Genomic DNA, 25,000 nt, shown 5'->3' on the forward strand with positions numbered 1-25,000 from the left:
ATGTATGTGTGAATATGCATACGTATGCATATTTGTATACACAGATGTGCTCTGACTTCCTCACTCTTCTCGTTTCAAAATTTTTCTAAACAACCTACGGTAAAGCCTACAGTCAAATAATTTGCTAGAATATCTCAAATTTGTATTAAATGAGATCTGTCTGCATTTAATAAGATTATAGTCCATAATACTTTTGTGGTTTCAGTGCTAGGCCAGCATTTAGGATAATTGATAGCATACATGAAGAGGCCCACAACTTTATTTTCAATTTATTAGTTAAGCGATACGCACCTTTCAAATCCAATTCATTAGAGGTGCTGTGATGTTTTTAGAACATTTCATAGATTCTCCATTTGGAAGTAAAAAGATACATGTGCAATGACTCACGTGAATATGGCATACCCACAGTAAACGAGAGCATATAACTATTCATGCTTCTTCATATATGCCCGCACAAACTCACATATTTAAAAATCCCTATCGCTTTGCCTATGATCAATTTGAATGATGTTTAGAACTAGAAAGAAATCTCAGAAAAGTCTGCATTCAAATATACATAAATACATACGCGTGTATAATTATATAACTTAAATATATATTTACCACCATCATGTTACGAATATTTTCCCTTATTTCGAAATTGTTTTCCTTATTAAAATCTATTCACAGGAAAGCGGTGTTACCGTCTCACAGGTGGAGTTCGTGATAATAAGTTCCCTAAAATATTACCAGAGTTTATCCGTTCAGCTGTAGTAATAGATGACTTTCTACTGGCCTTTTCGGTAAGTTGTGTAGAGATTTTTTTCTTTAAAAAAGATCTATTTTGGTTTGTGTATAATTTGAGTAAGCGCATACATGCATACATACTCTCTCTCTCTCTCTCTCCCTCTCTCCCCCCTCTCTCTCCCCCTCTCTCTCTCTCTCACACACACACACACACACACACATACACTCATGTATGCATACATAAATAAATATGTATATAACATGCATGCCTGTATACATGCACTTATAAATATATAAATTTGTCTCCATACGCACATTTCAACTCATCCTTATACACAAATATACATATGTAAACACGCACTCATACAGATACACCCGCTACCATGCTCGAACGTATACACGTACGTCTCGTTATGCATAGCTCTAAATACATGAATATACACGTACACCTCCACACGCTCGAGCATGTTAGCGGATGTATCTATATGAGTGCGTGTGTATACACACATAAACATATACTACGACTTCTAACTAAGTGAATGTACCCATGTAATAGATAAGTTTATAAAGCTAGGAATTTTTAGTGGTGTGTTTGGGTAAACTGACCATTCATCACAATGATATCAAATTACAACCTTAATTTATATTTCAACGAGTGGTCAAGAAATTATTTATGACCCCTACCATCTCATCCAAGCAAAACATCCTGTTCTCAGCTCTATATTATTTTATCTCTTTATCTCTTATTCTAATTTATGGTTTTATTTCTTTTGTTACTTTATTCCAATTTTGCTAAATCTTATTTATAGAGGGTGTCCACAAGGTATGGGTACATGGAGTAAATAAAATCATAACATAAACAATTAAATATAAGAAATAATAATTTCTTAAAGTATGTGTTAATCCCCATGTACCCAGACTTTGTGGATACCCTGTGTATGTATCTAACTTTATTATCCTTATTTTTACTTTTATTGTTCTTGTTTTTACTTCTATTACTTTTATTTTTTATTTTTTACCTTTTATTTTTTCTTTCTATCTTATACACGCTAGTTAAATTATATTTAACTAGCATTTATAAGATACAATCCAATCTATTTAGCATTCACACTATGCTGAATTGTGGTACAGCATGGGCAGATTTTTGAAATCCAACAAACCTTTATACAAATATACCTTTTCAAAGAGATGTGATAAACCTATTATAATGGATAATACTACGTGTACTTTTTCTTTTGTGATGTAATCATTGGACTAACAATGTTTTGTGGCTGAGGAGAGTTTTACACCATCTTTTATATCAATATACCTCTGCTGATGTAATAACAGATTGTGTATAAAGCTTGAAATACGTGTACCGCGATATCCTTTGTGTTCTGTTTTCAATTTATGTTTGATATATTCTCTCACCTCTCCCACTATCTGGCATATACAGGTGCTTACACTTATCAAGTATTCCCTCTAAACTTACAGTACCTATGTAAGCTTATAGTTATTCATCAAACAGGCCATTTTATTCCTTTGTGAATCCTCTGACGATTGTACATCCCAATTCTTGATGAACAGTTTCGGTTGCAGATGGGTCATTTGTTTTGAAGAGCCAGGTGTAACTCAGCGCTTGAGTCATTTTATTCGCTTCTCTTGTTACTAGAGAATACGAGATCTGACCAATGAGTATCCGGGCGGGTGTTATAAAAACAAAACTACAACAGGTACCAAATTTACATTTAATCTCCTTTAGAGTTGTCCTATTCGAAATCTACACACTTAATCCAGCGCTGTTTCCATTGATGGAAGCATTCCTCGAACTCCTTTTCTAGGATAATCAGCAGATGCCTCATTGCATTTCGTCGAGGTCCTGAAATCTTCCTTTCAAGCGGGATTTAATTTCTGAAAAAAAAAAAAAGAAAAAGCAATGGGCGAGATCTGGGGAATACTGTGGCTATCGGACCTGGGGAATACTGTGGCTATCGGACCTGGGGAATGCTGTGCCTAGACAAATCTGGTGCACAGTTGGCAGGTACGTTGTTAGCTGAAAGCAGTTTGCGCACAAACTTGGCGGATACGTGTTTCATACCTAAATCTTCAGTGATAATGGACTGAATTGGACCGTAACTAATCTGCACATCCTCTGATAACTCACGGATGGGGATTCGGCGAGCTACTTCCCTTCACGGTTGCACGAACATCTGCGATGTTTTTCTCAGTTCTGTTGGCTGCGGGTCTCCCAGAACGTTCGTCACTATCGACATTTTTCGGCCCATACACTCCTCTCCATACACTTTCTGCAACTTTAAGTTGGCCTCTGAGCAGGTATCGCCAAGCTTTTGACAAAACTTGATGCAGATTCTCTGCTCAACTTTCTGTCATGGTCAATGCGACGATCACACGCTACACACCTTCCTTCCTAGCACTGTTGTAAACAGCAGAAGTAAGCTAGAGCATTGAAACTTAGTGCGCATGCACAACATAATTCAAGGTCAATCTTTACCAAGTGGCTTTACTCTGCGTGCTTTAGCCTCGTTAATATGGCAACAGTCCGGATACTTATTGATCAGACCACTTATGTACCTCCTTCATGTCTAATACACTCTTTAACAGTGGGATTGCGAAGCGAGAAGCAGGCAACAATATGTCCACTTTCGAAGGCTTTGCTCTACTCTTCAAAGTTTTGTCTTTGAACCACTTCTTTACTTCTCCAGTCAGTTACTGATAATAACTTAACTGACTGTTGAGCATCGTAAGAGAGATAGAGCGGAAAACCCGAGTGAAATATGTATTTCATGTAAGATGCACCTCATCTGAGGCCGATACAATGTAGACTTATTACTGCTGGAGTTAGTTTGACGAAAGAATTCTCTATGTGTAATTCTATCTCATCAAGTGTGTGAAAATTTTTCTTGAGAAAAGAGAAACGGATTCAGCGTTTATTAAGTATCGGCTCAATATGATGCATGTTTCGAAAACATCCGGAAGACAGGTGATGGTGCCAGTCATGGCATTTTTCCATAACTGGGTGTAATATTTGATCGTGGCACCAGAATTAAGAAGAATGCCATTCTTGACTCAGATCTCCTCTGTCTTGTTTCTCAAAGTCACGTAATTTAGATTGGTCGAAAGTCGACTGCACTTATCGTAAGAAAATAGATGTTATCTACTCCATTTACCAAAACCGAAATAACAATTTAAAGAACGACGGACAAAATCAGATAGTTTGTGTGTGTGTGTGTGTGTGCATGCGCGCATTTTATGGAAAGATATGGCAGGAAACGCAAAAACTGTGCTGAAAACATTCAATGTCATTACTTAATACTTTGACAAAATGCTTCAAACCACTCCAGTGGAATGGTGGTGGGTGATTTTTTTCCCGTTGACAATCGGTATGTGTGTGTGTGTGGGTAGAGGTTCATTTACAATGTTTGGGATGATATCCTTCAAAGGTTCACAGATGGGCCATTTTTTTCTGAATTCAATGCTTGTTTCGAGCACGTCTGTCCCACATGCAAAGATAGCATAGAAACTTATGGAAACCTTTCTGTTGTTCGAGGTGAAAGTCCACCATTTTTAGGATCCACACAAATGATACAGTTGTGGTCGTGATATTTGAGTCAATGTAATTTTTATGTCGACATGTGTTGCTTTTAAATGCAGCGAGTAACCAAATCACGTGCTAAGTCAACCAGTTCCGCCTAACTAAAACGATGGGGTGGAAGGTGACTGTTTGAGGAGTCTTTAGTATGTGAGAATATTTCTTCAAACTCTTGATCAGTTCAAACTAGTTCAAAGAAATTGAGTCTGTTCAAACATTTCTAAAGGAGTTACTGAGAATATCGTTCAATTATATTGGTAATTCATACTTTGAAAACTCAAGGGAATAATTTTTCATCTTCAGAGAAGTTTGGGACTGGGATTTCCTCAAAATGAGAAGAGGTTGAATTGCAAAGGGAAATACTTCTTTTAGTGGTAACCAAGACAAATTAGCAGTCAGTTATGTATTCCTTTGACTGTTGCCAAACCATAGGAACTCAAAAAAGTAGGCCTTTTAGCTTTCCTTTTGTCCAACCACGAAGGGTTCCCTCGCAATTACGACATACCATATGTGGAGACCACTTCTTGTCTTGGTCATCAAGGTGAACATCAAAATAGGAGTCATAGACACGTCTCACAAACTTTGTCAAACTTTGACAAACAAATGCGTATCATCCACATTTGTAATAAAATGCATTGGGATCATTTCTACATTTACGTATCAGACCTGGAACAAAACGAAGAAGCTATATATATATATATATATATATATATATATATATATATATATATATATATACATACATACATTTCCTACAAATATATACTAATTTTGAAAAAATCATAAATTTCAAACTGTAAAAAACTAGAACATGCAGACAAAAACTGATTTTAAATTTGGAACCAACGTTGAAAGACCACAACTGAGAAAAAATTATTCCCTTGAGTTTTCAAAGTATGAATTACCAATATAATTGAACGATGTTCTCAGTAACTCCTTTAGCAATGTTTGAACAGACTCAATTTCTTTGAACTAGATTATTCCTCTTGTCTTCACTCGTGACTCCGACATTGTTATGTCACACCACATAATATCTGCATTCACCTTTTTACATGATGCATCTTTCCCAGAACTGTATTTTCATTGTGTTTCAGGTTTCATTAATGTTAAACGTTTTTGATGGTTAGAATTTGTTTTAATCCAATAAATAATCCGCGATTTTATTTTTATCCTTTGCAGGCAAACACTGCCTATCATTTAGATCACGACTGTGAGATCTTTGATGCAAATGATATCGGTACTGAGTTTCCTGAGATTGGAAGGAATGTTATGTCAGCTTATACAGTTGATGATAAAAACATTGTTTTCTTGAAGAAAAGATTGTAAGTAAACGTTATTGCCAAGAAAAAGGTTTATGAGAATGCATATTTATGTGCGTGTGTGTATACATACATACATACATACATACATACATACATACATACGTACGTACGTACATACATACATACATACATACATACAGATTATGGGGGTTTAATTCAGACTAAAGAAAAAGCCCTGTTTGACCTAAATACCTAGGGTTTAATTCCTCAACATTTTGATAGTAGTAAAAAAACCCAACCTATAATAGTGTTGCCACTCTGACCAGAGAAACCTTTATAACCATATCCTTTATAGCCATGTCTATGCACAATGCTTACACCTTCCCTTTCCTTAGAAGTGATTGTCCCTTATACTATTACTACTAGATAAGAGACAATAAAATCAGAGACAGTTAGAATTTTTGCCTAGAACCAATTATTAGCCTGATAGACTTGGCTATGTCAAGATGGATTTTTATGTATTCTTCCTCCCACTTGGATTTGAAATGTTGCCACAATTATAATATGTCTATTCTACTGTAATTTTCTGCATTTTCGTGCAGCTGAAGATTGCTCTACATATTGCTTACCAACCACATGGTTCCGGGTTCAGTCCCACAGCGTGGTACCTTGGGCAAGTGTCTTCTATTATAGCTTCGGGCCGACCAAAGCCTTGTGAGTCAATTTGGTAGATGGAAACTAAAAGAAGCCCATCTTGCGTATATATAGGCGTAGGAGTGGCTGTGTGGTAAGTAGTTTGGTTACCAACCACATGGTTCTGGGTTCAGTCCCACTGCGTGGTACCTTGGGCAAGTGTCTTCTACTATAGCCTCGGGCCGACCAAAGCCTTGTGAATGGATTTGGTAGGTGGAAACTGAAAGCCCGTCGTATATATATATATATATATATAAGCTGCATTACTGAAATTTCAGACTTTTTCAGGAGAGACATTTATTAATTTCAAATAAGTAAAAAAAAAATCTAATCTTCAAAGTGAGATTGTCTAACTTCAATGTAATTGTAGCGTTCCAGCCAATTCATGAAGGCTTCATGGAAGTCCTTCAAAGTGAAGGTACCCTGGACCCTTGTCACAGCCTCCTTCATATCCTCATTCATCTTGGGGAACAACGAAATGTTACCGAGAACAAGGTGTGGACTGTTGGAAGGGTGAAGGATAGTTTTGATGCCCATCTCTCTCAAGTAGTTAGTTACAAAGTTGGAATTGGTAACTGGTGCATTGTCCTGGTGCAGGTGATCTGGCCCTCTTCCCGAACTCCGTCAAAACCTCCACACAGTACACTTTGTTGACCATCTGGCTTGAAGGAACCCAGTAAATGTAGATGATTCGGTTGCCGTCGAAAAAGGGGATCATGATGAACTTCCCGGTGGATTTAATTTGCCTGGCTAATTGGCCGGCAAAACACAGATGTTCAACTCATATGAATTAATTCATAAGCAGTTGGGAGCGTTTCATAAGTTTAACACAAACCTTTATTGCATAGCGAGTTTCGAAATTGCCTTTATGTATCGATTGCCTTTTGCAAGCTAGTTGGCTATGTGAGTCGGCCTTTAGCAAGTGTGGTTCAAAGAAAGTGTTGTTACAGACGTCGCGTTTAATCTCTAATGACAAAACTTGGCAGGTCAGCTTTTTATAAATGTTGATATGATATAATAAAATTACAATAGTCTACGACAGTTACAACTGCCTCTACTAAAAAGATACTCATAATTCTGAAATGAGTGTGTATGTATATATATATATATATATATATATATATATATATATATATATATATATATATATATATATATATATATATATATATATATATATATATATATATATATATATATATATGTATACACATACAAAGAGAATTCACAAAAACCAACAGACGAAGACAGGTCGTGTAGAAAACAAATAGATGTATTAGTATAACGTTCGGGAATAGAGAAAGTCTTTAACGTTTCGAACTTATGCTCTTCCACAGAAAGGAACACGGAAAGAAACAGGAGGAGAAAAAAATGTGTTTAGTGGTTAGCGATCTATCATGGCAATATATATACATATATATATATATATATATATAGGGAGAATTCACAAAAAAACAACAGACGAAGACAGGTGGTGTAGACAATAAATGGATGTATTAGTATAACGCTCGGGAATTGAAAAGTCTTTAACGCTTTGAGCCTACAGTCTTCAGTAGAAAGGAACACAGAAAGAAACGAGAAAAAATACACACACACACACACACACACACACACACATATCTGTGTGTGTGTGTGTATGCATGCATGTATGTATGTATGTATGTATGTATATAGACACACACACTTTTCATATATTCATAAACGTCCATGAACCTCTCTCTCTCTCTCTCTCACTTTGTCTCTCTCACACATAGTATCTCACTCAGGAATAACGCTCTTCCTCACTTAACGCAAAATCTTAACTTTATCCGTAATCTTGACTCTCAGTCTTTCTTCCTCCTCTCTCTCTCTCTCTCTCTATGTCTCTCTCTCTCTCTCTCTTTCTCTTTCTCTCTCTTTCTATTTCTCTCTCTCTCGCAAATGTTCATATAAATTTGTATGTATTTGATAAATCTATATGCATAGTACGCAGACACACACACACACACACACTCACACACAAACACACAGTAATCCAAGCAACGTCTCAAAGGTGAGATTGATGTAGTTGAAATTCAGACTGACTGCTTGTTGTTTACTATCAGAAGGAAAACAAACACCTGATCTAGAAAGAAATTCACAGGCGGCAGAAACATTAGACACCTTTTAAACGCCAGTCTTGGGTAGGCGGAGTAAAAGTAACGTTGGCATGGGGAACAAACACGGGTGAATGGTGTGAGTTCGGATAATGGAAAATGCTTTTACAAGATGAAAGATAGAAAGTTAGGACATTTAAGTAATAAAAAACAATGTAAAGAGAAACAGCAACACGTTTTTTGTATACTATAATTTCGCAAAAACAAATTCTACATATATGTGTTATATACAATTTTGGTATTTATGACATAAACTAAAATGGAATTTTGATGGAGGATTTTTATTTAGATCAGTTTAAAACAGGAAGTTTGTAATACACAATCAGGGGCGGTCGCAAAAGAGTTGGTTTCAAACGGGGTTAAAATTCGATGTTGAGAATATTTGCACTAAAACTGAATTCATAGCTACCTGAGATTGGGAAGTAGCTTCAGTCCTTCGTTAAACTGAATTTACTTTCTTTCTGTAACAAATGTTATAAAAAAAACAAAAACATAAAGGTCACATATTTCTAGTTAATCAGAAAGAGTGAAAGAAAAGTGACTATGACATTTGCTGACCAGAACCGATGCTATACCAGTGGTTTTCACCCAGGGGTCCCTATGACCCTCGGTGCTCCATATAAGATTCTGTTGTTTAAATTTATTTGCAATGAATCGGTTATACTTCTACAATACACAAAATATTTTAACATTTTTTAAAAATACAATACTTAATACTATTTAATCATAAAAAATATAATAGGGTTTTTTAAACAGTTAATGGCTAGGGGAGGTCCATCCAAATAAAATAGGAATCAAAGGGGTATAAAGGCAAAAAATGGTTGAGAAACACTGCACTGGACAAACTAGGCAATCGTCTAAGCACTAAAATCCGGGGTGTCACATGTAACTTAAAATTTCTTTATCTAGTGAATGACATAATTTAGCACAAAGAAGGACGAGAAACAAGAATCGAGGGCCTCGTACCATGTTGTGACATGTCACATGATTTGGAATGTAATATTGCAAGCTCTAGTCTAGTAACAGATTCGCTCAGTGGCATACATGATCATAAAGCAACGGGTTTCCTGTTTGCAAGTTAACTGTAATTTTCCAATAGCATTTTACTACTGGACAAAGTGGAAGAAAGTTGGAGTATTTTCCAGAAAAAAATTGATAAAAAGCTACAATTGTTCGACTGGGAGAGAGAAGTGCACATCATAGGAGTGGCCCCAGGGGTTGAATGCCCTGGCGCTGGCCATGAGACTTTCGTCTTTTCAGACTCATGTGACTAAAACCTATAAAAACGCACCTGCAGGGAAAATGTGAACGGAAAGGAAAAAAATGACCAGGTGTAAATGCATACAACAGATGGAATTTCACAACAGTCAGCAAGAAATTAGCCGTCTTCGTTATTTGTTCTTGTACAAATATTATTCAACGAAATAATATTCAAGGTCTATTTTATCTTTCGTCGTTTCGGGAGCAATAAAATAAGCACCAGTTGATGTGTGTGTGTGTGTGTGTGTGTGTGTGTGTGTGTGTGTGTGTGTGTGTGCGCGCGCGTGTGTGCGTGCGTGTGTATAAGTATGTTCACGTGTAAAATATAAATATTTGCTCATTTCTGTATTTATATACGTTTCAGGATAATTACATTTAATATGTCCACCAAGGAAGTTACCAGGAAACGATGTCAGAAATAAGGGAATTAAAAGCATTTTACAGAAAGAGAAGAAATGCTTATAAAAATCAAATAAAAAGTAATAGTTTTTGGCATGGCTGCTAAGTTTCTTTTGACAATAAATTCTGTACTACAATCCCGAAATAAACTGCTTGTTTCTTATCTCTCGTTAATATAAATTTTTTTTTTAATGTGTCTTTAAGATATTGATAGAAATTTGAGAGAAGTTTCTTTGTTATTTTCCTGGTAGGTCAAGCATGTAGAAGATGCCTGATATCGAGTTTTGATATTGATAGAAGGTTACAAATATTAAGTTAGTGGGTAAGTGGGTAAGCATTTCTAGCAATTAACTCAAACACGTGTATTACTTATTTTGTTGTCTGCAGAAGGATTAAATGATAAGCTGTCTCTGAATTCATTTGAATTGACAACTAAAAAAGAGCGTAGCTAAATTTTGCAAGTCAATTTACTCCAGTTGGTTTCACCAAGCCACCATCTTGATAATTACTTCTAACATAGAAATACAAGGTCACAAAGGAGTGCAAAATTTTGTTATTGCCAAGGAAAGAAAAAAACTCCAAGAATGCAGTGTACATTGTATAGACATTAAAAGTCTAAAAGTCGATATTGACTTCACTAGGATGTGAACTCAGGACATAAAGAGCAAAAGATACACCGTTAAGTATTTTGATCGATGCATTAACGTTACTGTCAGCTCAATACGATTAGTACCGATTTAACGTTAATATTTTTATTATAATGTCATTAATAACAATTTCTAACAGAAGGTATTGGTAAGAAACTCAGTAGGTAACTAAGCTGTGACTGCAAAAGTATGAAAACAAAGTCAACTCTAACCGGATGTGAATCTAACTGTAAGACAAATAAATACTGAAATGCACGTAAAATTATTGATTTAACTTTTCTGCTATTCACAACTATTGAAATGTGCAAACAATTGAAGGACAGTGAAGCTGGTAAGGAATTGAACATGCCTTATGCAGTTAACTCTTCTGTGTTTTAGGCTCTAATTTGGTCAGGAGCGCTCTTATTCTTTAGGGAGTAGAACGCGTGCGCCCCCCCCCCCACGCACACACACACACTTATACACACATTCACTCGCACAATCATGTTTGCTTTTTATGTAAAGTTATACAGGGTGTCCACAAAGTCTGGGTACATGGGGATTAACACATACTTTAAGAAATTATTATTTCTTATATTTAATTGTTTATGTTATGATTTTATTTACTTCATGTACCCAGTCTTTGTGGACACCCTGTAGATAAACATTTTAACATTAATCTGAAGAATTAATAATTTTTAATAGAGTATATATATATATTAAATCTCAAAAGGAAAACGTGGAGTGTAACCTCAGAATTTCGGCTTGCCCTCCTCCTGGTCCTATCCCTTTTTAAATATACAAGTCTGATGAGGATATCAATTGCTAGTTTATTCGTCAAAATATTCATAAACTCTTCCATCCCAACTGCAAATATCACAAGCTAATAAAAAATGCAACAAAAAATACCAAAATTTCGAAAAACTGTTGCCAATCATCATAACCAGCAAAACTTTCAAAAGATGAAAGCCTAAGCTACATACCTAACTGCAGCACACTTCGTTCTGCACTCTCAACAAAAAATTGCCTTGCTACAAATATTATAACCAGTCAAAACCAGGTGTATATTGGTTCAATAGTAAATTAGTTCAAAACCTGATGAAACTATAACAAGCACATTTTTCGCAACCGAAACAGTAAAAATGAAACTTCACTATTTTGACATGTAAGGAAACTGAAGTTGAAAAATATCCCATTTAGTAGTAACAGAAAGTATTACGACACGCTCAACCATACCAGAAAACATCTTTGTAAATTTTGGGCTGCTGAATCTTAGCAAATTCTCTATTTTAAGACACAAATACCGAATCGCAATTCTGGATTAGTTTCGTTTTGCAAACCAAACAAAATCGGCAATACAAGACTTTTTAAACCTATAAACTAAACATGCAAATTTTTCACTCACTTACCTACCTACATTACCATAAATGATCCTAGATACAACTAAAGAACCTTCTGCATCTAAAAACTCTGAAGATGGTCATCTTACAGAATCTTGTGGAAAATATACATTCTTTTGGAAAGAGAGGGATGAAGAATTTAGAGAAGACGCTGGATGGGCATTTGTTGTTAAGACTACTCTTGTGGACAAGCTGGAAGAATTCCCAGTCAAGATTAACGAGCGTTTTATGTCCATGAGAATTCCTTTGGTTAAAGGAAATTATGTGACCTTGTTGAGACGAGATTAGCTGAAACAAGTAAAAGAATACAAAATAAAAGAACACACACACACACACACACACACACACACATATATATATATATATATATATATATATATATATATATATATATATATATATAATTATTATTATAGGATCTGGTAATTAGTCATATATTAATATATTAATTAATATCGATTAATTATCAGGGGGGCCAGCACATTTAAAGAATCAAAGAGATTCAGAAATATTATCTGCAATCTCAGGGGATTAAGGTACATTTTAAAAAATAACGTCGACCACTAACGTGGACAATTAATGCGCTAGAAATAGATCACATCTTGTGTCTAGACACAAGATGTGATCTATTTCTAGCGCATTAATTGTCCACGTTAGTGGTCGACGTTATTTTTTAAAATATATATATATATATATAGATAGATAGATAGATAGATAGATGTAGTTATCTCCACACTTAGCTGAACTCTAAACTATAACACAATTGTCCATCAATCCCGTTGTCAATTGTGGTGGAAAACGACTTTCACTATATATATCTGATTATTGTCTAACGCATAAAGGTACAAATTTATCTCAATATTATAAAATTGTAAAATTTGCAAATAATAAAACGTGAAAATCAGACTAAGCCAGTTTCATTGATATATATATATATATATATATATATATATATATATATACAGAGAGAGAGAGAGAGAGAGAGAGAGAGAGAGAGAGTTTGGAGTGATGTACGGATATTGTACATTTGGAATAATAAGGTAGTCAGACTGTTGGATATTTGCCAACGCGTAAGAATCCACAAACAACAAATCCGACAAGAGGAGCTACGGAAAATTCCACCGAACAAACATTTGGAAACATGTGAAGAAAAATATGTGAGCTTTAAAATATATTCAAAACAAAACAGCCAATCAGAAACATAAATTTGGAAATATAATTGTGACAGCATTGTGTATTGCTTTTTTAAAACTTCCTTTTTTGCAGTCTAAAGGACAAATATTCGGACAAAAATCATGAGTAGTGGCTAAAACGACCAAAACTTTGCAAATTCATTTAACCACAGAGATGAATCTTTAATTATATTAATTAATTATTTTTCAAAAAATCATGTGTACGTATGTATGTGTGGTCTGTGTGTTTTTTGTATGTTTATATATATATATGTGTGTGTGTGTGTATGTATATGTATGTATGTATATGTATGTGTGTATGTGTATATGTGTGTATGTTTGTATATATATATATATATATATATACATATATATATATATATATATATATATATATATATATATACATATATATATATATATATATATATATATATATATATATATATATATATATATATATATATATATATATATATATACATATATATATATATATATATATATATATATATATATATAATTGGTGTCAGGGCGTATAGTGAACTTAAAAATCACTTCTTGGGAAATCATCGAGAATTTGAATCAGAAAAAGTTGACCACATCCATACAATTATTCTTTAATGAACATGAAAGAGCAAATCCTGGAAATACAATTCTAATTTTTACTGAAGAAAGTCAAAGACAACATTTGGTTTTTCAATTAAATCTTGACAACTTCAAATACAAAAATTCTTTTTCCTTTCTTCTTGTTCCTCCCCCACTTTAATAGGCCACTAAGGACTAAACAAACAAGTCTGACCATACAAAAACCATGCCTTTTTACCTTCCCCTCCTTCTCAAATTTTTTTTCCTTCTTTCTTCTCCCTTGCTTGGCAAACCCAAGAAAATTCTTTATAAAATGGCCAAGAAATCAAAATTTGAACCATTTTTTGGTAACTCCGATAACGGAAGAAAGCGCTAAAACTGTAAATAAATAACTAAATAAGTAACTAAATAAAATAATCAAAATGAAATATATATATGTATATGTATGTATGTAGTCAACGAATGAGATCCAGAGATTCTCAGTATAGTTCAAGCTTTGAATCCGATGTCTTTACAAGGTATCAACTGCATGTATACGTGCATATTTGGTATTTCATATCCAAACTGTTATATCTAATATATTTAATTTCTTTATTCGCATGGTTGCCTATATATATACATACATATATATATATATATATATATATATATATATATATATATATATATATATATATATATATATATATATATATATATATATATATAAAGAGAAGGAAATGGATAGATAGATAGATAGATAGATAGGTAGATAGATAGATAGATAGATAGATAGATAGATAGATAGATAGATAGATAGATAGATAGATAGATGAATAGATAGATAGATAGATAGGCTTCTTTATTAGCCACACAGGGCTCAACACAGAGGGGACAAAATACAAATGTAGAGTTTTTCTTTTCGATGGGGACGAAAATAAAGTAAAAAATTAAAATGGGGATAACGATGAAAAGGCATCGAGAAAACGTTTGGGGCATGTACAAAAAAAAAAGAAATTATTACAAAAGTTTCCCAATAAATGGGGAGGTTGTCCGTGGAAAGAAAAACCTACGGAAAAGACCACGGTAACCTCGGTCCTTAGTGTCACAATTTGTTAAATAAAATTCCTTTTATTTATGCAAGAAACGTAAGTAACTCTCTGTTTACAAAATTTTTAAACGTTTTATAGAATCATGGTCAAGGTGGCTTCGTCATTTATACGTGCCATTCTTGCTACATGTATCCATCTTTTTTCGAAACATTTGCTAGATAACACTTGCCTCTCTACTCTCACCTTCCTTTTCAAGTGATACTTGAAAAAGTTGATGAGAGATTGACAGAGAGGAAAGTATTTGTCTCTAATCCTTTCAGACGCGTCCACCAGATGCATTCTTTGGCCATAGCCACAAGTACGATAAATACAGCTCTTCCTTCCCGTTTAAAGGAAGGAGGCGTTACGATACTGACGATAGACTCGGTTGATAAACCGACTCGTCCCACACGTAACAGCAGTCGTTCGACATAAACCCACAGCTCCGAAATGGTTGGACACTGCACGAGTGCGTGCAGAACGGTTTCGTCGCTCTGACCGCATCTCGGGCAGGTCGGCCCCGCATTTCGCGAGCCGTGTCTATAGAGCTTATCCCGAACGGGTAGCGCTTCTCGGTAGCACTGCCAGGCCAGGGATTTCTGGAAGTTGTCCATAGGTCCCGGCCCGAAAGTCGTCCTGAACAAGCGGGTCAGGTATTCCTCGTCGACGCCCAGGTTCGCCCCGAGATCGTCGTCATACCTGCCCTCCACTAATCCCCTATAGAATGACTTCGTTGTGATGCAGCCGCTCAAGGTCGACCCGGACGGCAAAGTTGTTGCAGAGCAAAGCGACACTCACGGTGCCATTCGCCATTCCTCGGCCTCTTTTTGATCCACGACTGCAGCTCGGTCATGGAAACGAGCTGCGGGAAAGCGCGTCGCACAAACGGCGACCACACCTGCTCACCGTCGTCTACGTAGAGCCGGAGATGTCGCAGTCTCAGCGCATGTCTGCGCATCATCAACCACGGCATGCCCAGCCCTCCTTTCAGCGGGTGTTGGCAACAAACGGATCGCCTCACCATCGGAACGCTTCCTTTCCACAAAAAGCGGAAGAGGATGCGCTCCATTTCGGTGATGGCGCGATCGGGACAAGGCACGACGGTCAGGCGGTATTCGATGACGGACGCGATGTACTCGTTCGCCACCTCCGCCCGACCTTTTAGGGACAGCTTCCTCTCGGCCCATTGCCGGCAGAGAGTGGCCACCCTACTCGTTATCTCGTCCCAGTTCTTCTCCGTTTGCAGGTCCGGACCGAACCAGACTCCGAGCAACTTGACCGGACCGTCCGTCCAGCGTCCCACTACTGAGGTGCTGCCGGACGGTATGGGCTTGCTTCTCCAGGTGCCGAGCAGCAAACCCACCGACTTATCCCGGTTGATTTTCGCTCCCGTCACCGCTTCGTAGTCTTTCAGCGTCTCGCCGACAAGCGCGATGTACTCGTGGCTAGACGCTATGACGGTGACGTCGTCCGCGTATGCCGACACGCTCGTCCCGCACCCCAGTTCTCGCGTGATGCCCCTCAGCGTCGCTAGCTTCCGCAGTAGTGGCTCGAGAGTCAATACGTACAGGAGCGGCGACAGGGGGAATCCCTGACGGACCGAACGTGCAATGTCGAAGGGTCCCGATAGACGTCCATTGACGCGAACAACCGAACGGATGCCTGTGTACAAGGCAGCCATCCAGCCACGGAAAACGGGACCGAAGCCGGCCGCTTCGAGGACGGCCTTCAAGTATCGATGGTCTACCCTATCGAAAGCTTTCGATTGATCCAAATTGATGAGGGTCCCACCCATGCCAGGTTCCTTAACTACCCTCTCTATGATGTAGCGCATCAGATGGAGGTTGTCATGGATGCTCCAGCCCGGCACGGCGCACATCTGCTCCGTGCCGACCAGTTTCTCGATGACAAGCGCCAACCGCTTGGCTAACACCTTGGCCAAAATTTTCAAGTCTGCATTGAGCAGAGTGATGGGCCTAAAGTTATCTATGGCGTCCCTCTTGTTTGGATCTTTCTTCAGCAGCGTTACCGCTCCTCGGCTCACAAAACCGGGAATGCTCCCGTTCTGCTGCCAGTTGCAGTACACGGCCGCCAAGACGTCTCCAAACAAGTCTGGCATACAGTTGTAAAGCTCGTAGGGCAGACCATCCAAACCCGGAGATTTGTCCGTCGAGCAACCCACCATCACGTCCCTCACCTCCTCCGCCATGATGACCCCTTCGCAGCACTCCGCCTCTCTTGCCGAGAGTCGTGGCAAGCTGTGCAGGTAGGCACTAAAGTCCACCCTGCCTTCTCGCTCGCCACTCCTCTGACAGCACACCCTTCGTGTTTAGCATTGAAGTGTTGGTCGAGGGCCAACCTCGCCGCTAAAACGTCGGATGTGATGCCACTTCGCAATGCCTCTTCTAACTTTATCACTAGCTGTTCCTCTACTCTGTTCCTCTCTACAGCTAGTGCCCTGTTATACCTTATTACTTCCGCCCTTACTGCTCTCTTGAGGGCAAACCACCATTTGTTGTTGACGATGGCTCCTGTCAAAGCCCTCTTTACTAACGTGCTAATCCGGTCTCTGAAAACCTGTATCGACGGGAAAGACGCGTTTAGTTTCCAGTAACCGGGACCCTGCCTATGTGCCTTATCTAAGTCTAGCGTACACGTCACAAGTTTGTGATCCGTGTAGCTGACTATGTGGAACTGTGGACATCCTAAACTATCTTTATCTCTTGTCCTACACACTATCCTATCTAGATACGATCTCGACGACCCAATGCGGTTGCTCCAAGTCCACGTTGGCACATTTGGGTGGTCGAGTCGGTACCTGTCAGACAACTGGAAGCGTCTGAGCAGGTCTCTGAGGCATTTGCATCCCCTTCTAGTTTTGTCACTCCCCACGTAGTCTAGATGCGTGTCCAAGGTAGCATTCCAATCCCCCACTAAAAGTAAGGGATGAGACGTTCCCAGGAATACTTCTAGACGTCGAAAGAAGTCCGACCGACCTGTTAAAGGAGGCACATAAACTGCCCGCAACCGAAAAGCGCCTCCATCGCTGCCGTCCACATCTAGGACAACCAGTCTACCCTCCGGGTCCGTAAATATCGTCTTTACTTGGAGATCCAGACTCTTGCGAAAAAGAACCGCCGTGCCACTACCGCCCATCCTCTGCAGACAGGGAGAAAAATAAATGTTAAACTGTCCGCCAAACATGGACTTTAGGGCCCGCGGTTCATGGAGTCTGGTCTCACTAATGGCTATGATATCCAAATTGTGTGACTTGATGTCATTTAAGAGGTACCCTTGTTTCCAAGGGGACCCCAAGCCACGCACATTCACACAACCAATCTTCACCATGATTCTATTTAAATATGTGCTTTAAAGCACAAAACAAAAGTAACAGTGAGTTACTTACTGTTCGAAAGTTTTGTTTCCTCCTTGGATTTTTCACCAAGGAGGCTATTGTATAATTTGTTGCACAAATATTTTTGACATCCCCCTACCGAGTTGGGGTAGAGGGATTTTATTTTGTGGTGTAATGCTGGTGTTACATGGTAAATTTTAATGTGTTTTGGCGGTGTTGTGCGTGGGTGGTTGTTTGTTTTGATGTCGTTATTTGTGATGTTTGTTTTAGAGTTGATGTATTTTATCAACTCTGTGTTTGTAGTGTCTATTGCTGTTAGCATTGTTTTTGGTGTGTTATTATTGGTGTTTATCGTATAGGAGTTGGGGGTGTTTTCGGGAGATGTGAATCTCCCTGCTTTGTTGTTGTTCGTTTTTCTTTTTTTGCTCCTCTTCCTCCTTCCTTTTTGGGCTATTTTCCATTCCTCATTACTTGACTCGTCTTCAGATGAAAACTCTGAGGAATCGGAAGGAGGTAGGGGCATGTTGTATGCTTCTGTGTTTGCTTGTGTAAGTGGTTGTATTGTTGATTTTGTTGTTGTTGGTTGTTGAATTGTTGGTTGTGGTGTAAGTGATGTGGGGGAAGGGGTATCAGTTTTTGTATTGTCTTTTCTTTTTTCGTCTTCTTTGTTTGTTAATTTTGTAGTTTTTGTTGTATTTTCTTTCGTTGATGTTGTTGATGTTGCTTTTATTGTTTTTTGTGTGGATGGCGGTGTGGGCAGCAAGGCTTTTTTTGTGTGTTTAGTTAGTTCTTGTTGTTGTCGTGTTTTTCGGGCAGTCGGACACTCCTTTTTGAGGTGTGCCTCGCTGTCGCATAAGTAACAGCGAGGCCGCCTGCCCTCTACTACTATATGCAACTTTTGGTTTGTTGCCAAACGGATGTATGGTGGGATTTTTTTGATTTCTTGTTCGTTTGTGTGGAACAAGATTTGTATGCTTTTTCCGGTCCAATTGCTCTCTCCAACGTTTATTTTCAGTATGTTAATGTTGTCCATATCAACACATATGGCCGATATCAACCATAGTGTGTCTATTGCTGGAGGTGCGTGTTTTATTGTTACCTTTTGGCCAAGGTAACTGGGTAACATTGTTATTTCAGGTGTGTGAAGAGTTAGCGTTGAATACCTCTTCGTCAACTCTTCATTTCGAAAAATCACCTGTACCTGTGCAAATCTGTAATAAGTAATATAAGATTTTTTATCCCAAATTGATTTCAAGCATCTTTCGATCTTGTCTATACTGGCCTGTTCCGGCCTTCTACTTTTGGTGCTTATTATTTTGTATATAATTGTTTTCCTACTTGTTTCCTCTAATATGTGTTGTGGTATGTTTAAATGTACTTCACCGCTTTCTTTGGTGATTAATTTCCTCATTTCTATGATTTCTTTTGTCGTGTAGGACGCAACAGTTTCACTTTGCTTCAAAGCTTCAGCAAAGTTTTTGTTTTTGTTATTGTTGTTATTGTTGTTGCTGGTGCTGGCACTGGTATTGGTGGCAGATGTGGTATTTGTGACTGTGTCAGTGGTGTTGTGGCTTGTATTCATTTTTCCTTCCTCTCTCTCGCTTGCTGCTGGTGAAGAGAGCAAAGGTTGAGTTGAACTGTTGCTGCTGCTGCTGCTGTTGTTGTTGTTGTCGTTGTTGTTGGTGATGGTGGTAATGATGGCGTCAGCAGAAATGGTGTTGACGTCAGAGACTTTGGAGACGTCGTCTGTATACTGTTTTGTAACCTTGGTTACAGTTTTGTTTTTGTTGTTGTTGGTGGTGGTGGCGGTGTTAACTTTCAGAAAGTTAACACTTGCATCTGTGTGTGTGAAGTTCTTTTCCCTTTTCTCCATTCTCTCGTTCGAATGTGAGGAAGGGAGACTAGGAAATTCTTTTTCGAGCGAAACACTGCAAAATTCAGCGTTCGTTTGACGAAACTTTTCATGGCTAGAAGACGCCATCGTCCCAAAATAAAAATGGCTAGAAAGCCGAAATTATTTTTTAAAACCTGGAAATGTGTCACACAGGGCAGATTTCCGTTGCAAAAACTTGCACTACAGAGTCTATAAGTTGTTGTACAACTTTCTATATAAAATTAACCTTACAAACAAACTTTTTAAAGCATAAAAAAGACAAAATTTACGGAGCCGACACGTCTACCGTCCGTCCATATAGATAGATAGATAGATAGATAGATAGATAGATAGATAGATAGATACATTTCTTTTATTAGCCACACAGGGCTCAACGAAGATGGGACAAGTACAATGTAGAGCTTTTCTTTTTGGGAGGGGGAAGGAAGGAAAAAAAAAAAAAAAAAAAATAGATAGATAGATAGATAGATAGATAGATAGATAGATAGGTTCAACTTTCCTAGAGTAAAGTAGTGAGTCCAAACTAGCGGCTTGCTCACCTTCATTTACACTTAGATACTTTTGGTTTTATATAACATTAATCAAGTTGTTATTTTAAGGTATGTGAATTTGTGAAATAATAATTAGGTAGGATGTTGGTAGACCGAGGAATAGTTTCGCAGGAGGAAAGTATATGTTTGCAATGTGAGTTAATAGAAAGTTATTGAAAGAAGACTTTATTTGGTTTGATGGGGAATCGTGCTATAGTTTAGGGTTCAGCTAAGCGTGGAGGTAATTGTAAATAGGTGTGTCAAATTCATGTGTGAGAAATTGGGTCACGATATTCGTTGTCATGAAAGTTGGGTTTCGTTGTGTTTTAGAGTTCACAAAAGAATGTTTATAGTTGAATTAGTTGGTCATCCAGTATATATCAGTCTGAGGTTGAATTGATATCAGTGTTATTAGACTACTATTAATAAATTTTAAACTATGTTTTGGAAATGTTAGGATTGAAAGTCTGTGTTACTGTAAATATTTATTGAGGTATTCTAGCTGGCCTTAATGTAGTTATTGGTATTCATATAATATTGTAGAAAATGCATTGCTGCATAACATTACCTATACATCTGTATAAACACATCCAGATGAATGATGAATGATGTCCTTTCCATAGCTATTATATCGATCTCTATACAGATATATGTGTATAAACAATATGTACATAAGTAGTATTTAAATATAACCATACATATACATACTCACATATAACCATATATGTATTGCAGGTACCAATAAAAAATATACTGATATGAATGTATATTATGTATACACAACTATACACATGTATGCATATAAACTTAAGTTGTCTCATCCCCCCGCCACACAGACACACACACACACACACACACACACACGCACACACACACATCTTTGACAGTCAATATTATCTAAAAGTACAAGGCACAACAATGACGATGAAAGTAGACTCAGAGTTTGTGACACTAGTGATGGGGCACCTAGAAAAAATTTATACCCTGTCCAAGACTACTTTTGGCCATGATTTCAAAATTTATTTAAATGGGTACTTGACAAGATTCTTGGATAATTGTACAGTCCTCTCTATTTCTGTAGGGAAGACCTTACAGGGTTCCATAAAGTAATAAACACCATCCATGACTCGATCTAATTTACTATAAAAATACATAAAAAATAAACGCCTTTTTCTGAACATTCTAATAATCAAAGAAAATGAGACAGATACAACCTCTCTCTATTGCAAGAACACAGACACACACCAATATTTAGATTAAAGATCTTGCCATCATTCTTATGGAAAATGGACATACCAGTCAATATGGCAAACGTATATTCTCAATAGTTACAGATACCAGTAGACAAGAAAAACGTTCTGGCAAAACTAAATGTGTTCCATGAAAAACAGAAAAACACGAAAATTAATAACTCATGCTATATTCAAAGCAAAATAAATCTCGATCTATACCTCACAGAGAAACACTCATGCTAAAGATGAAAACAAAAATACAGATATAAATATTCTATTTGTAGTAGGACATAATTCTAGAAACCACAACATTCTACATTCAGCCAAACGATAGCTCTCAATTCTACATCAATGATAAAATCTCCGATAAATAAATTTTTTTAAAAACCACAAATCCTTAACAGTCGAAGACGATCGTCAAATCTCAAGAGACTTCTGACAAAAGAGTAAGAAATAATACAAGTAACAAACTGTGGAAATTCTCTTTGTGGGCATTTGAAATGATTGAGCAAGAAAACTACCAAACACTCCAAGTATAGGAAAGAAATTAATGTAAATACAAACATAAATTGCAAAACAGAAGATCATTAATATATGTTTGTGTGTGTGTGTGTGTGTGTGTGTGTGTGTGTGTGTGTGTGTGTGTGTGTGTGTGTGTGTGTGTGTGTGTATGTGTGTGTGTGCGCGCGAGCGTATGTGTATACCCGAGTCGCTTAACCTTCCTCCTTTGTTCGAGTGTTCAACAACTAGCGATGACGTCTTTTCTTCCTCCACTTAGAGGAGAGGTCATAGGCAACCGGCCATTAGGGTCTGAAGGGACGCTGTAAAGCTTAGAGCTTTATGAGTTTTATGGACGTGAAAACCTGAGTAGCTCCACAGACCGGCTATAACTACCTTTATTTAATCAAATATTATTTTATGAATTTCTGTCAGCCTACTCCCTCGCTTATAAAAGTGATGATTTAAAGTGGTTCGACGATTTAGCGTCTATTTTCAGCATATAGGCATGTTACCCTATGTGCCCTTAATTATAATCATATATATACATACATACACGCTACACGTACATGTATATACACTTAGCTACATACATACATACATATGAACTTTTAGTATGGTAAGTGATAGTGTCTACGATCGGCTGCCTCGGTTTCATCAAACTCTTGTTTGTCTTTTCCTTTTGGCTTTATATAGTTTTATTTTACTTCTGGTAGCTTCAACAGTGTGACTAATAATTAAATGTAGTGAAGGTAGACAAGTGTAATAGTTCTGTAGAAAGATGAACAGAGAAATTATATATAGAGAAAAGAGAAAAGTTCGTATGGCGTGGATTGATAGAATGTTATAAGATTTCTCTGATGTGCGAATTGTTATTGTACCGCACGTCCTTTATGCATAATACTAAAAATAAACATCTTAGATTTAACTTAAATGCACTATTAATACTACTATTATTAGACAATTCCTATAGGTCTTCTTCCATTAATTAGTGTAACATTTATTATTCTATGGTTTTGTATTTCTACCTTGTTTAGTTTATCTATTCCCAGTCCGAGCTGAGTTGATTCTGATTGGCAATTTAGCATTACCACAAACAGATAGTAATGGTAAATACTTTTAGTTTTTATCTTTAATCTATGAGCTCATTAGCTTTAAATCTTTTCTTTATAAATTAGGTATAGGTTTTTTTACAAATGTACTCCTCGTCTTCTGTATATTATCCCAAAGATTGTTATTATCGTGAATTTAATAATACTACAATATAACTATAAAACGTAGCTCCCTTGATTTACTTAGAAATTTATGTTTGCTGTATCTTATTTGATTTGAATTTATCCGATTCATCACTGCTAACTTGTTGTTACCATTTACATAATAATATATTCTTAACTACAGTATATCCTAACTTTTGGATGTTTGTGAATTAGCGTTTGTATACGCATGAATAATGATGTAGATTTATTTAGTCATTCAAAACGATGGACTTTATATTTTGTGTAAGAACTGATGTTGTGTGAGTGTGTTTATCCGAAAGTATGTTTATGAATGTGCCTGAACATACTCATTTGAGGTGTAAGTGTGTATATCTTGGTGCTGTGATCATTAGTGATTTAGAAAATCGAGGTACTTAGGTGCTATGCACCTAAGTACCTCGACTAAACAATAACAAACTTGATCTCCTATCTCGATATGTAAACATCTATTTATTTTCGCCATAATTTTCATTTTATTTGTTTGTCTATCTATTCGTTTATTTATCGTATTCCCTATTTTTTATCATCTGGTTTATTCTCTTAAATACTACGGAATGAACTGACAAATTTTAGAAAGAAATGCATATATATATATATATATATATATATATATATATATATATATATATATATATATATATATATATATATATATATATATATATACAAGTATATAATTTGATGATTAATTTATTCTTCCTTATTCTAGCTTTTAGTTTTTAGCTACTAGCAACAGAAGCTACTTTTTCTCTACCAAAGCAAATAAACTTTACGGGAACATTAAAAAAAAAAAACAGGATAGAAAGACAACAAAGTAAAAGAAAAAGAGAAAAAGTCGAGTTTAAGCAGCGGAAGATGGAGGGGAGGAGGAGATGGGCCATATACCCCTGAATAGATAGTGTGCTCAGCCGCGCCCCGCGGTAATGGATGCTATGATGTTGTCACGGAGAAATGCCAGCGACACTCGCCTCAATAGCCACTCCACCTCACGAAGCTCATTTCTTAGACGGATCGCCGCTATCCTTATTTTGCGGAGGAAATCGGTAGTACAGGGTCCTAGAACACCTGACGTCCCGACAGTGACCGGCACAAACTGATAGCAACCGGCTATTTATTGATTTTTCTTTGTTTTGTAAAGAATATTACCTTTGATGTGTTGCTTATAACGCCTTAGGCTGCTGTATTAAATGAACTTTGCGAGGATATTGTTACTAATCACTTTGATTGGAGGGTGGAACACGACAAACATTTTAAAGGATGAGAGATAGGAGACTTCAAGAAAAGTAAAAATCTAAGGTAAGAAAAATAAATCCAG

General features: G+C 37.0%; 2 protein-coding genes across 3 annotated transcripts in view; both read left to right on the forward strand.

Annotated features, from left to right (window-relative positions):
- LOC149132247 (uncharacterized) overlaps positions 1-10,234 on the forward strand; it is a 35,234-nt gene extending 25,000 nt beyond the window's left edge. Inside the window, exons 9-11 of the mRNA XM_089365353.1 lie at positions 670-782; positions 5,495-5,637; positions 10,030-10,234. Coding sequence (XP_089221479.1) covers positions 670-782; positions 5,495-5,637; positions 10,030-10,087 — 314 coding nt within the window. The 3' untranslated portion in view covers positions 10,088-10,234. The remainder of the gene's footprint in view (positions 1-669; positions 783-5,494; positions 5,638-10,029) is intronic.
- Positions 1-25,000, forward strand: part of LOC106873941 (homeobox protein OTX2-like) — a 299,957-nt gene that overhangs the window by 99,356 nt on the left and 175,601 nt on the right.

The sequence above is a fragment of the Octopus bimaculoides genome, chromosome Z (assembly GCF_046866305.1).
Source record: "Octopus bimaculoides isolate indiv1 chromosome Z, ASM4686630v1, whole genome shotgun sequence".
NCBI classification, from domain to species: Eukaryota; Metazoa; Mollusca; class Cephalopoda; order Octopoda; family Octopodidae; genus Octopus; species Octopus bimaculoides.